The 14254-nt window shown below is 37.4% G+C and overlaps 1 protein-coding gene across 8 annotated transcripts in view; it reads right to left on the reverse strand.

Annotated features, from left to right (window-relative positions):
• Positions 1-14254, reverse strand: part of OSBPL8 (oxysterol binding protein like 8) — a 79998-nt gene that overhangs the window by 29149 nt on the left and 36595 nt on the right. For 2 of the 8 annotated variants that reach the window (XM_014891941.2, XM_088164971.1), the window contains one exon: positions 13036-13167. In XM_014891941.2, coding sequence (XP_014747427.2) covers positions 13036-13167 — 132 coding nt within the window. Of the gene's footprint in view, positions 1-2321; positions 2560-13035; positions 13171-13920; positions 14085-14254 lie in introns of those variants that run through there. The other 6 variants (XM_014891938.2, XM_088164969.1, XM_088164967.1 and 3 more) reach the window with 5 other exon arrangements.

Consider the following 14254-nt stretch of genomic DNA (forward strand, 5'->3'; position numbering starts at 1 on the left):
CTGACAAAAAACGAGGCTAAATACAGTCTAAAATTAAAAATTATTTAGGATAAAGACTGTGCCAGGGTACAGTTTAAAAAAAAATGTTTAGGTAATAGATTTCAATTTTCAAGCATTGCATATACTTTTTGAAGTTGCACCCACAATCTGTCCTTTCAGTCAAATTTGAAGGAAGAGAAAAACCAAAACCAACCACATAACTAACATCTTGAATACTTGTTTTGTACCTCTCAGTAAATGCCATCTGCAATTATGATACATGAGAAAAATACATCAGAAAATAAGCATGTTACTTTTTAATGTCAGATCTATTTTATCCATAAAAGAAATAATTACTATCCACTGAAGGCTCTTTTTCAAACATAAAAAAAAACAGTAAAAAAGCAATGCAATGCATGAAAAGATGACAAATAGCAATCCAAGCAACAATATTACTGACTTCCAAGTGAAAAGAAAGGAACAGCCTGATTTGATTACTGGTGCACAAGTGCAGTTTTGAGGAACAAATAATTGAGCTGGAAAATGCTTCTGGAAGAACTATGAGGGAATTATCAATATGGGTGCACATAATAAACACATCAGAAAAGAAGGAAAAATCTTTTTAAAGAACTGAGCCCAGGGAACCATAATCTTTTTAACTGACTGATTTTCAAAAGCTTATTGACAATTAGATTTAAGAGTACAATGCCATATTAACTTATACAGATTCCTCCATGGACTTCAAAAGCGAAGTAATAAGAAAAGTAAGCAAAGTCCTTTTATGTATTTTCTAATAGTTGTGTTTTCTTTTGTAAGCACCACACAAAATAAAAAAAAATAAAAATAAAAAAGCCAAAGACTATCATCACTGTAATTATACATGTGATTATACATTTAAAACAGACAATTATTCTTTGCTTAAACTAATGTGAAAGAGTATATAAAGAATGTTCATTAAGCATGTTAGGAATGTTGAAATTCTTCAGAGATATATGTAAGATTCCAAAAGACACAGCATTTTTTAATTCTATGCACACACTTGAATTTTTTAATTAAAAACTGCTTTCCATTCTGCATTTTAAATAGTCATTCATTGCCTGCTTATGAACAGTGATCAGTTTTAATTGCAGAATTCTATACAGAAAGGAAGCAAATACAAAATTAGACCTTTTTTTTTCCCCCACTTATTACCAGACTACTCATATTTATTTTAAAGGTACGAAGCACCTGTCTAGTTGCCAACCCCAGGCTTTCAAGCTTTGAGATCTTTTATTTTGTGAGCAGCTTGAATAAAACTCAGTGTTAGACTTGGTAGAAGGCTAATCATTTCCTGAAACAGAGTGAAAGAAAGCATTCCAGGATAAAACAAGTTTAGTAAAACACGGTGTCTGCAACCTCCCCCATGCTCTGCACCTCACTCTGCTCCAGGGCTTACAAATTCAGTGAGCCATGCTGCAAGAGGCACGCAATAGAAAGTGAAAACGATTTTATTCCCCCTTTCCTTCCCCCCCAGTATCCTGGCCCTGTGGGACTACACAATAAAGTGCATCTCTGCACATGCACAAGACAAATCACACATCCAGAACAATTCTGGGAAGAACGCATAATTTGTACTATGTCCCCCTTCAGGAATGGGTGACCTTGTAACGTATTCTCAAACACTGAGGCTTTCTGAAATAAACTACTGAAATTCACGTCAGAAGTACACATTATGAACAATGACATGCAATGATCTACAAATTCATTTCAATATTCCAGTACTGATTTCCAGGCAACAACAAATCTGAGCAAAAGGAGATTAAAGCCCTTTCAGGGTTTGTAAGTCGTCAAAATCTTGCACTACAGAGTTCAGCAAGACTACGTTTTTAGCTCTCATTTTCTATCTTGTCATTTTATGCCAAGCCATTGATGACCAGCCTGCAAATTTTCCAGCAGTTACAGCTAAATGAAAACCCTCTGTTGTACCTTACAATTTTAAAGCAGATCTATTATGTGAAGGGGAGCGGGGGGAGTGGAAAGTACAAGAGAGGAAGGCATTTATAAACCACATCACAGAACCTCAGTCCTAAAAGCCCAAACAACCAAAACAAACATTCCAGTCAGTCTCAGATACAACACTGCATTTTAAAGTGAGATTTGTGGCAGTGTAAAAGCTAACTTACTCGTTTCCCTGTCTGCAAATCTTGCCACTACAAAGAGCTGTTATCTAAATGCATACAAGCGGTACTCTTTCTGATTTCTACCGACATCTCAGTACATTACTTTCATTCAAGCGTGAAAATCTGAGGTGGAAATTCTATTCGCCTCTGTACATTTTTAAGAAACGCAAGACGGGAACAAACCTGGCAGAGCAGGAGCGAGCTCATTGTATCCGCCAAACGAAGCATTCCGCACGAGCTTTCGGCCATCAGCTCTTGGAGAAAACACCGACGAAATCCCAGCGCATGAGGAAAACCTACGTCGCACTGGACCTTCTTCCTTCATGAGTTAAGGTGTTTGTGTAAGGATTATGCTGGCTGTGAAAGCTGGTTAGCATAAGCTGCTTGGAGCAAGAGTGTTGCAGTAGCAGCCTTTTACCTCACATTCTGATGAGTAAGATACAAAAGAGGAAAAAAAAAAAAGAAACAAACGAAGGGCGCACATGAAAAATGCAGTGAAGAGACAGAGGCTGCCAAATCAGCAGCAAGCCAAGCAACACTATGCTCCTCTATCAAAGCCCTTAGGATGCTTAAAGTGGAATGGCTTTGCTTCAGCTCCTTTTTTTTTGTTTAACACACCACATCTCAGTTTTTACCTCTCAGTTTTGGTCCTACTCATTTCTAAGCACACAAAAATGGTGTTTATGTTTCAAGGATTCCTTAAATCATTTTCCTGTTAGTCTTTCAAGTCCCAAATTTATCCTGAACAAAGGACAAGTTATGAGCTATGTGACTTCCCAGTTTGATATTGTGGTACACTATGGGAATCTGAAAAGGGAGTCAATAATTTTCATTATGCAGCCAAGCTGAACTTTCCTGTTCAGGCACTCGCCTGTCAACTGACTGCCATGGCCTCTACATCTTCATTTCTTATTTTTCTTTAAAAGGTGAGGCAATTGCTTTTTCTTCTCAAAATTCTCCCGTATTTTTATATACAAACCAGCCTGACTCATGGAAGAGCTGTCCTAAATAATCTCTACAAAAAAAGCTTTTTATTATTAATGCCCCGAGTATTTTATTCAATGAATAAAACACTTAAATGGGCCAGCTTAAATTTTAAACATAATAAATATTCCAGTAAACTGTGCTTCAAGACTAGAAATCCAAACTCCTCCTACTGGCAGCTACCAGAATAAAGTCAAATAATCTCTTCCTAACCACCTTTATCTACTGCTTGTCACATCAGCAGCCTCTTTGCCACCATGACTAGTGTGCACAGTCACTCTTGCAAATGTGGAACTCCCTTTCCTTTCTCTGCTGCTCCCATTTTCCCCATCAAATCTTACTTCTGACAAAACAGATTTTGAAACATTCCCTACTAAAAAAAAAGGACAACAGGACACCAAGAATTGCCTTGAAAATAAGAACTTGAGTTCTTAGCTTACTCAATATTACAGGTCTCTTTTTCTTAAAAAGTGAATTGCACGCCATAAATTAAATCAATAGTAGTGTGAACGTGATTAATCTTCAAACAATACTATTTACTTCATCTCCTTATAAAAAGAAGTGCAGTTAACTTCCCAATATATGACAAGGTAAAAAGACGTACCAGAAAAAAACAAAGATGAGGCATAGATAGCCATCAATAGAAACCACTATATGCTATATGAAAAACATAATTCACTTAAGCCCAGGGAGTAGGAAAAACTGGACAGCCATCATGTATTCAGGCCTGTCTCCATTTATCCAATCCTGTGTCTCATGCTTCCTTCAGCTGAAACAGTTCTTGTCCAGATGTCCCAAAAGGAACAGAAAAAGCAAAAACTAAAGGAGTGGAGAGGCAGGGCAATGAGGAGAAAATGCAAGGAGGGAGAACCACCTTTTTTCTCTTTGGTTTTGTTTAGGGTTTTTTTTGTTTGTTTTAATAAACACAGCTCTATATCACCTCTCCATATTTGTCTTAACTACAAAAGAAAGCAAATACCTTGGTCCAAATCTATTCAGAATATGCATTTTCTTTTTTTTTCTAATTGAAATAAAGAGAAAGATGCAGTGGAACTCCCCTTACACACAGAAGCAAGTGTATCCTCTGTTATCTCCCCTTTCAGAGTCAGGGCTGTGCTCCTGCCCAGAACACCCTGCTGACACTCTTTCCTACTGGAATGGCTGGGTCACAGACTAAAGGGAGGGGAGGCTCCTCCATCAGACACCTGCACACCACCTGGTCTGCATCTGCCTCCAGCTGCTGGGCCCTACCTGCCAGCCCACCAGCTTGTTTCACAACTGGGTCTCCTCTGCCACCTTAAGTTCACGTTCCTAAGGAGTGGCTGTATTCCCAGGGGTCTCGGGAAACAACATAATGCTGAAGGCCTTTCCCTTACTTCTCTCCATGCTCTCTCAGGTCCCTTGACACTGCTCATGTAGCCAAACTGTAAACAGGAACAGATTAAAATACCTCTTTCTCCTTCCTATGCCCTTTTCTCCATTTAGAACTGAAACAGAACTCTTTGGGTAGATAAAATTAAGAATTTCAAAACGGATAATGTTACATTTTCCCTCTCTGATGCTCTCTCCAGTCAAGGAAGCTGTTATCCAGGTATTCTAAGTGCCTTCTGCTTTAAATCAACAGCAACACAGGAGAGGCAGGCTCTGAGCCTTTTACCAAAATATGACTCTGTCTCACCACTAAAACAGAGGATGATAAAAAAAAAAACCCTCCCAATTTAAGCTTCCTCCATCTCCTCACCCCTTCCCCCACCAAAGACTAAAAAAAACCCATAAATCCTTTTTCTTCTTCTCTCCTTCCCGAAAATAAATTCAAACAGAATAGGTCCATCTACTGATGAAACAGACTTAGTGACCTTAGACTAAATCCCAGGCAGCTCTCTATCCTTTTAGTATTAGTTTTGAGTGCTTTAAAAATTTATATACTTAGAAAATGCACTCTCATACACAGCTAAGAAGTTTATACAGTTTCAGATACTCACAAATAGAACTACAGCCAAGTCCAACTGCGTAAATCAGACATGGCAGAAAAGCCTGCATAAATAGGGAAGTATCTGCACTTTAGCTTAAAGGCATAAGGTGACACAGTGTATCTGTAAATGAATATATGAGTTTTTTTCATAACAAAAGTGTAAGTCATGATAGGAGGCATTAAGTCATGATAGGAGGCATTAGACTAAGTAAGCCACTGAAACAGAAAGATAGTTTCCTGGTTTCTCTGTTTTATAAAACACCTATATCAGTAGGAAGACAAAAACCCCAACATGTCTGAAATATTTACTTCATGTATCTCGGAGCAAGACGGTGGGGGGGGAGCACCAGGGGAAGAATCCATTCTCAGTCAATCTCTTTAGAGAAGGAAAACTTATTTAATGTATATATTTTTCTAAAGGACAGAACACATTTCTCACATCAGATATTCAATCAGGGCTTCTTCAATAGTAAATGCTGGCTGAAAAACCAATCTTAATCCCGTGCTTAAGACATTCCTCCAGGATATTACCTGGAGCAAAATGTAAAATCTCAGTGTACCAAACAAAGTCAAATAGAAGATACATGGAATTCTGATAACATGTGAAGATTTATGACAAAGTCTGGTTTTAGTTTTAAAACATTTCTCCAATGGAAAAATATTTACCTCTGAAAAAAAAACACAGTCTTAAAAAAAAAAGCCCTCTCTAAATTGTGAAGGCATGAATTCAATGAAATTGAACTCAAAGCAAATCCATCTGGACTACTCAAATGAGAAATTTTCATTATAATCCTTTTTATAGAGATTTCAGAAGTTTAAAATAACTAGCACATTCTACAAACTGATACTGATGCAGTAATACAACTAAGACTATGTCTAGTGATGCAAAGCAAACAAATAATCCTTTTCCCCTTAGGGGTACCCAAGGAAAAGCCAAAAGCTTAAAACCAAACTTTGTGAAAGCTAGAGAAAAAAGAAAGAGTAAGGAAAGCTTAGTGTAGTAGAGGAAGGAAGAAGCCTTTTAGAGTTGCCCTACAATTGAGAGTAATTTGCCCTGACATTTCAACATGACTACCTTTTCCAGAAGAATTCTCCCCTCAGTCCATGAAAAGGTCATAAATAATTCTCTACATGCAGTATAAACACACTCTTTCTGCAGCATGCAGAAAACAGAAAAAGAAAACAGTTAGACTATCATACCTATGAAGGTTTTATCCAACACCTGATTTTTGCATGTGGATTTGAAGTAAAAGTGTTTTTTTCCTATTTAATAAAGAGGGTATTAAAGATATACTTGCCTTCAGCACTGATATTTGATTCAGAAAAAAATTATACCTAAACCACGAGGTTACAAGTTGGACAGCAGCTGAGAGAGGCAAATTTCTTTCATCAAATATTCTTCTGTTCTCTGGTATTTCCAAGTCCAGTGCAGTTTTAGCTGAGAAGTAATTCCAGGAGCAAACCTGAGAGTGGTGATGAATGACCACCAAGGCTTCCCAGGCACTGCTGGCAGCTCTACTTGACTGCACCTCCTCACTTGCTAACAGCCTGCTCAGCTCCTCCCACATGGAGTAAATAGCTTTGCTCACTGCTCAGGTTTCAACACTGTCATCTCAACCCTTATGAAATTCTCAAAGTCACGGCTCAGGTTCAAGTTGGCCAGTCCTGCAGAGACTGTCATGAAGAAAGAGAACTTGCTTGAGATGTTTCACAGCAATCAGCCCTGCTGTGCCTTTTTAAACCCGGTACCACACTTTCACAAAGCTATAACCCACACAGAAAGCTTTATATGCAATTTACCCAAGCCACAAATACTGGGTGGAGTAGCATTTCAGAAATGGCAAGTTCTAATAAGCATAATGACTTGCAGAGAGGAATGTGCCAGAGTATGCCTCACAGTAAGAAAGCAGGAGGTCAGGATAATGTATTCAGGAGACTAACCACACACAGCAGAACTTAAAAAAATTTACAAGAAATTCAGTTTTATAACACAGACGAAGATCAGATTATTTAGGGAACAAGCTCCCTCCTCCTACTATGACCAGAGCCTCACTCACATCCCATTTAAGACAAACATTACTAAAGCTACTCCAAAAAGGTTACACGGTTTTGTGGAACTGGGACTTCATTTCCATGCTCTGTTGAAAAACTGAAAAGTGACTAGCTGTATCCTTAGGCTCAGGACCCTGCAGGACAACAGGCAATCCAATACCACCCAAAGATCAACCAGTGTCCATGGCTCCCACACACTGTTGATTACAAAACACCTCATCATCATCAAAAGCAAGGTAAGACAAATTAAAATACATCCTAATAAAACAAGAAAGACCAAGTGTCTCCAAGCATGAAGACTTTCAAGGTTTTAGAAAAAATTCTTATGTGATAGGAGAAAGTGAAAGTGTTAATATTTTTCTAAGCCATTAAATGCATTTACTCTGCAGAGAAGGTGCCTTACTTCAGAAGCAACACTTACTGTTAATATCGATGTATTAAGAAAAAAGCTTAGTCATGGAAGTAACTTGAAGCTGAAGAATGACTAAATAACTTACTATCTTGACACAGTAAGAAGAATTTATTACCAAGTATGTCATACTTTGTTACTTCACGTAATCTTCCTGTAAGTCTGTCTCATTGTCTCACTGCTAAAGAAGAAATTATTAAAGGTCTACTCGAGGCTTTGGAAGAAAAAAAACCAACAGTACCAACTGGCATTTAAACAGTGATCAACACCCAGTGGAGTTACAGCCTCACCTGTGCTCAGAGCATCCATCTGCTGTTATTAGGGGCAGTGGGATTTCCCTCCCCAGCTCCAAGGCAGTTTCCCTCTGCTGTGGCTTCAGTCTCATGCATCCATATGACAGAAGAGGCCCTTGTGACCTCTTGGCAGAAATGTGCCCAGAGCACCACAGCCAAGTGCCTGTCTCAGGTAGGGCTGCTAATGCTTTGAAAAGGCTTCGAGTTCACTGTCACAGGGCTTCATCTTTCCTTCTGTTGGTCCACAGTAATTTGTCTTCCACTGACAGCTGGTTAAGAGGAGATGCACTGCTGTATCTCCAGGGCTTCCTGCACATTGACCACCAGGAACCCAGAACAGGGATGAGGAGTCAGGAGCTCTTTGTTACTGCCCAGTGTAACATTTTGTGCTCCTGCTGTCAGCTAAGCTAAACAACTGAAACAAATGGGGTTTCTTTAAGTTGCAAGTTGCACAGGTCAACAACAAATCACCTTCAACTTGTAAGTTGCCTTGGGTACACAGTCAGTAACACCTGCATTTGCTATTTTCTGGATCATTAAGGCTCCAAAGGCATCTCATGCCTTCAACAGCTAATAACAGTCCTTTAGAATCTATTGCTTGAAAACGCCTATTCTTCATTTTCAACCTTCTCTCACATACAAAAATACTTAAATTCCTATTTTCTCCAAAAATGCAACATCTTGTGGATTAAAATCCTAGCGCTACCACATCCTAGAAATGTTTCTTCTGGAGTTGTTTAAAGTAAAGCTTAGCACAGCCAAAAATGCCCTTACACTTCCTCAAAATCACATTCGCTTCCTTACAATTCATGGTGAACATCATCATCATCATCACTGGCAAAAGTAATTTTGTTTCCATTGTCAACCCTCCTCCCTGCACCTCAGCCACTTCTGTTTCTAAGTCACGTAACACAATATATTTTAATCGCATTGCAAATTGAATTAACAACTAAAGGCAGATCCTGTTTCTTATCTCCTGTCAAGCTCCTTCTGGGCACACATATCCCACATGGACACACATTTTCACCTCATCCTCATCTCACTGATGTTTTGAATAAAGACAGGAAAAAGACAGAAAAGTCTGACATTTTCAAGCATTCAATTAGAGAATTTTTAATAATATTATCTTAACTAGATTCCTCTGTTTACCACAAATATTGCTATTTAAGCATCTATGCTGTCTTCATAAAAAGGTTGAAATATGTTTTAAGAAAAAATTGGTAAGTTAAAAGTATTATTAGTCATTTATAAGGAGATTTTTTATAAATTTTATGCGATCACTATTTCTGCATTAATTAATTTTATGGAAGAAATAAATCAGTATGCCTGAATTAATAAGATTTACAAGAATTCAATTTACCAAGGACAATTTGACATAAACAGATGACATCAGCAAGCAGAGCTCTGCTCTATAACTTTTGAAAATGCAGTCTTGTACTTGGTATTTTTAATGCTAATTTTTAAACTGCAATAAAATAATGTTGTCAGTTATTCCTTTTGGTCACATCTATGCTAGGTTAAAAAGGAAACATTCCAAAAGCAAGCTCGATAGAAGTTTAGTTGTTTGTTCATTAATAATTAATAACATTTTTAACCACTGAATACAAACACAGAAAATCAGCTGAATTAGCATCGTACTTTGTGTCAGCTGCTAGAACTAAAGATGATTTAGTAGTACTAACATGTATATGCACTTTAAAAATATGGTCTTGGTGAGTTGGCAACACCATGCTGCCCACTAGAGCCTAAAGACACATCATCCCACAAACATGAGTAGAGCTTCACAGATAAAGCCAACACCCCAAGCTCATTAAAGTTTCCATCAAAAGGCTACTGAATTATTTAGGTCCTATTCCAAGTCTGACAAGTCTAAATAAAATATTGAGAAAAAAATCCCATAGTATAATCATTTAGTATGCTCAAGACACATTAGTTGTAGCATTATGATCAGGACTAGGCTATTCTGACACTCTAGTTAACTACTTGATGGGCAAGGCAGGAATAAACTAAATCCATAAAAATTAAAACTAAAAGCCCATCTCAGGATCAATGCTATATATGGCCAAGTTAGTTCAGTCACTAAAATTCTAAACTTTCTACATAAACAAGTTAAAATCATACAGGAAAAAAACCTCCACCATCCCCCATTTTTTGTTTAAATACATTTCCATCAAACAACCTTGCTAAAGCTTCCTATGGAAGTGAGTGTGACCTCCACACTGCACATGCCAGTCTCACAGGTAAGCTACTTCAGCCTCAGAATAAAGGACAGCGTAACTTCAAGGATCTTAAAAATATTTTGTAAAACAGTGCAAAGATTATATAGAACGGTGACATATTAAATAGACTTTTGCTGAACAATCACTAGACAATGTTGCCATATCAAACAGTACCCTACATTTGCAAAATAAATCTGTATTGGACTCCAAGAAGACCCACATCTCTGTCTCACACAACATACTACACTCCATCTCACAAGAGTGACAGGAATGAGGGAGGAGGAAGACATGTCTTAGACACCAAGTACAGGAAAATAGAAGCATTCTGAAATCCAAAGCTATGGTCAGAAATGAAAACAAAGCATTTATAAATAGCAGCATCTAAAATGATAAAATACGTAACATTTACAACTTTACATGGGCATATTAAATGGTTCTCTTTGTTCCAAATAGGAAGTCAGTGGCTAAAACTGATGTTAAATGTTTATCTCCCCTCCCTCACATTAACACTCATGTAGTTTTAACCATATTTGTAATACTTGTCATTAGGACCTTACTTAAAACACAAGCAGATAACACAAATTAAGCTTGTTCCAGTAGCTTTCCCAAAAAATGGTCACTGAGCTTGCTTTTCCCTAGAGAGTCCTGGACAGCCACCATAGTAATTTCCATGTTAACACCAAAGTTAGTGCCACTTGTTCCAGAGACTGCCCCATCACAGGCTTTGCTTCATTCCAACTCACCTGGTTTTGAGTTACAAGTCCTACACCAAAGTGGCCTTGCAACACAGGTGCTTTTTTATTCAGGCAGCAAGAAACAACCTAGGTAAAAATGGCCAAATAGCACTGCACAACATCATTTTGCCCAGCAGCAAAAGCTAAGTGCCTGTGTCAGAGTCCTCCCTTATATATATTTAATCAGTTCTTTGTAGATGGTATCATACATTTTTCTGTTTTGATTCTCTGCTATTCTGTGCCTAACATGATATTGAATTGTTTATTTACATTACTCATGTCCTAAGGATGACTTCAAGTGTCAGTGACTAAAAGTATTTTCATTTAGTTCCTTGTAAATGCCTTCAAATTCTCTATTTAAACATTTCCTATCTCATTATATGGCACCACAGGCACATAATAAAGACTTTGGTTAACAGTCAGCCTCAAGTACTCCATCACATTAAGCTCTGTTCTACTTCATATTTTTCAGGCATCCACTACATCTCTTATCCAATGTAATGAGCTTACATTTTCACCAGCACTGTAATTTTGCCATAGGAGTAACTACCATCGAATATTAATCTGATTTTTAAATGTTGGTCAACCCACTACATAAAATTCATCTCCCAAGCTGTAGATAGGCTGCAAGACAGTAACTGTTGGTTGTTGAAGCTTAGTCCACATTGTACCATTTCAAATTTCTTGTTTGTACAATCCAAATTTCTTGTTTCATGAAAGTACAGCATTATATCTAGTAGTGCACCTGGAAAACTAAGTCAGTGATGATGCTAAAAAAGGCACTAACACATTTAACCGTCTTAAATTCACTACCAGAAGAAAAAAAAAATCTGGAGAGAAAACTTAATATCTACAAGGAGTTTGATGTAGGACAATCAAGTCTTAGTGCTTTTCAAGCCCATTTTAATGATTTTCCTATGAGTGAAAGCCCTGAAAAAACCAACAGTTTGACTTTATAAAAGAAATAATTTATTAGAATATTCAGTTACATAACTCCAGCATTTGTCTACTAAAGGATATCACACAGCACAGAGATAAAATAACCAAAAGTTCTTTCAACATAACAAAAATTGCAAACAAGCTATATTTATATTATACAGAAAATATTTCCAGACTAAGCTTGACACAAGCCAGAGGACATCAAGTGCTGTTCCAGTGAGATAACACCAGGAATTAGAAAATATATCCAAGCTTGCTGTGTGTAGTACCAAAAATACTACCATAATAACTTTAAAATATACTAAAATACTATCAGATTCAGCATAGCAACAACTGTCTTTGTTTCAAAGTATTTTCTTGTCTAGTAGAACTGAATGGGAAAATAGGAATATGATTCAAAGTTACCTAAGACACTGCCTCTGAAATACTGGTATCATTACTTTAACTATGGCAGTTAGGGAGACTCACACCAAAAACAGCTAAAAATATAAAACCCTATCAGGAACACTACTCATGAAAAAACTAAAAGGAAACATGAACAACTAGCATGGCTGCCAATAGTAAAAGGGAAGAGAATATTAATTTTTAAAGCCTGAAGTTTTGACTAAGAACTTCACACACCCCAAGAAAGATGTCCAGTGATTTCCTAAACAATAAATGCAAGTAGTTTCAAATGCAAATAAGCACAAGGAGAGCAGCTATTGCTTGTTTTTTTGTTTCTTGAATAGACTATCAGCATGTCAGGTCTACTAATGAGTTTCACTTTCCATCCAGTCAGTTCTCATGGATCCACATAATTTGTTTTCAACAGGTTTAGCAAGGCAGAGGGACCACTTGAAAGCTGGCAAAAAAGAGTGTTGAGAGTTTTGGGGTTTTTTTCTTTTTCTAAAGACAAGGATCTTTCAGTAGAAGTAATGCTGAAATATCTTTCCACAAAAGTTCCACTTGTGGTACATCATAACACTGCTGCATAAAGACAACTTGAATACTGAGAAAAGAATGTTACTGTGGATTTTACAGGACTACACACAAATAATCATTTACCATCACATGGACTGCTCTCCCATCAAACAAGTCATAGCATGCCTTAATAAACTAGTGCATCACATAATGCATTTTTTTCCTGTTTCAGATTAACACATAAAGATACAAATAACTTCATACAAAATTTCAATATGCTTTCTTACTTACCTTTTTATTGTAAAAGGCAGTGATTTTGAACCCATATTTGGAATAGATTATTAACGTCAGAATTTAAGTTCTTTAAAAGCTCTGTAAAAATAACTTTGTCTTACCATGACTATGGGAAGTTCCTGGACTGAGACATGGTTGGAGTAACTCTTTGGTTGGAGTAAAATAGGCTTCCTTCCCCTGGTGCTGGTTCATTTTTCCTGGAGTTATAGGCTGTTCATCACTGTTTGTTACCGCTGCTGAAATACAAAATGATGTTCATTCAACGATGTTACGTGCTTGTGGATATATTTCTATTAAGAACTTCACTGCTATTTATGAAACTGGTATTCAACTGCTCTGTTGCAAAACATTTAATTCTAAAAATTGAGGTTTTCAAAGCAGATAGTTGTTTTGGAGAGGATGGCAGAAAGAAGCCAGTAAGACTGGTCTAAGACATGAGGCAAAAGACGAAAACAAAAACTAGCATGAGGTTGGAAAGGTTGATATTTAATAAAGATACAGCATTGAGCTGTTCCTTGTCTTCTGAAACACTTCTTTTCTTTGCCACTTTTGTGACAGCTTTTGGTTTAACTAGCCACAACTCAGGCAACTCATGAAACAGCTTGCCAGATCAAGCTGTACCAGCATCCCAGAAAGCTAAGATGAATGTCTGTATATGCATCACAAGAAACAAGTCTTAGCAATACAAATCATGTACCAATTCTGTAAAGGCAAAGGCTTAAAGCAGAAGAGTTACTCTCCTTGAACCTCATCAGTCTGAAAGACTTGTCTGGTGTCTTCTTACCTATTTCTAGGATCACCTGGCCAGCCATCCTGTTTTACAGTTTTTGTACATTTCATTAAGCTGCACACAACAAAACTGTACCTTTTTTCATAGTCAAAGAATGATTGTCTCTGTAACACCTGTCGTGCGAAACCAGATATACTGACAACTTGCTCAAAGTGGGAAACAAGCAATATTAACTAAAGAAAAGACTGGAACTTACAACATGGATGATTTTAAGAGTTCCCAAGCTTTCCTTAAAAGTTCAGCAGAAGATTTGAGTCAAACCAAACAAGTTCTATTCTCTGGATGGACTCTGCAAAGTACAAAGGCCTTCTTAGCTTTATCACTACTCATTACAGTAGTGGAAACATTTTGTAGCAAAACCTGGAATGAACACAAAGCAGTATGAAAAATAAAACGGTGTTTGAGTGTCCAGAGAAGGGCAAGGAAGACAGTGAAGAGCCTGGAGCACAAGTCTGATGAGGATGGCTGAGGGAGCTGGGGTTCTTTATCCTGGAGAAAAGGCGATTCAAGACTGACTTCACTGCTCTCTA

This window comes from Sturnus vulgaris, chromosome 5 (genome assembly GCF_052056855.1).
Source record: "Sturnus vulgaris isolate bStuVul1 chromosome 5, bStuVul1.hap1, whole genome shotgun sequence".
Taxonomy (NCBI): domain Eukaryota; kingdom Metazoa; phylum Chordata; class Aves; order Passeriformes; family Sturnidae; genus Sturnus; species Sturnus vulgaris.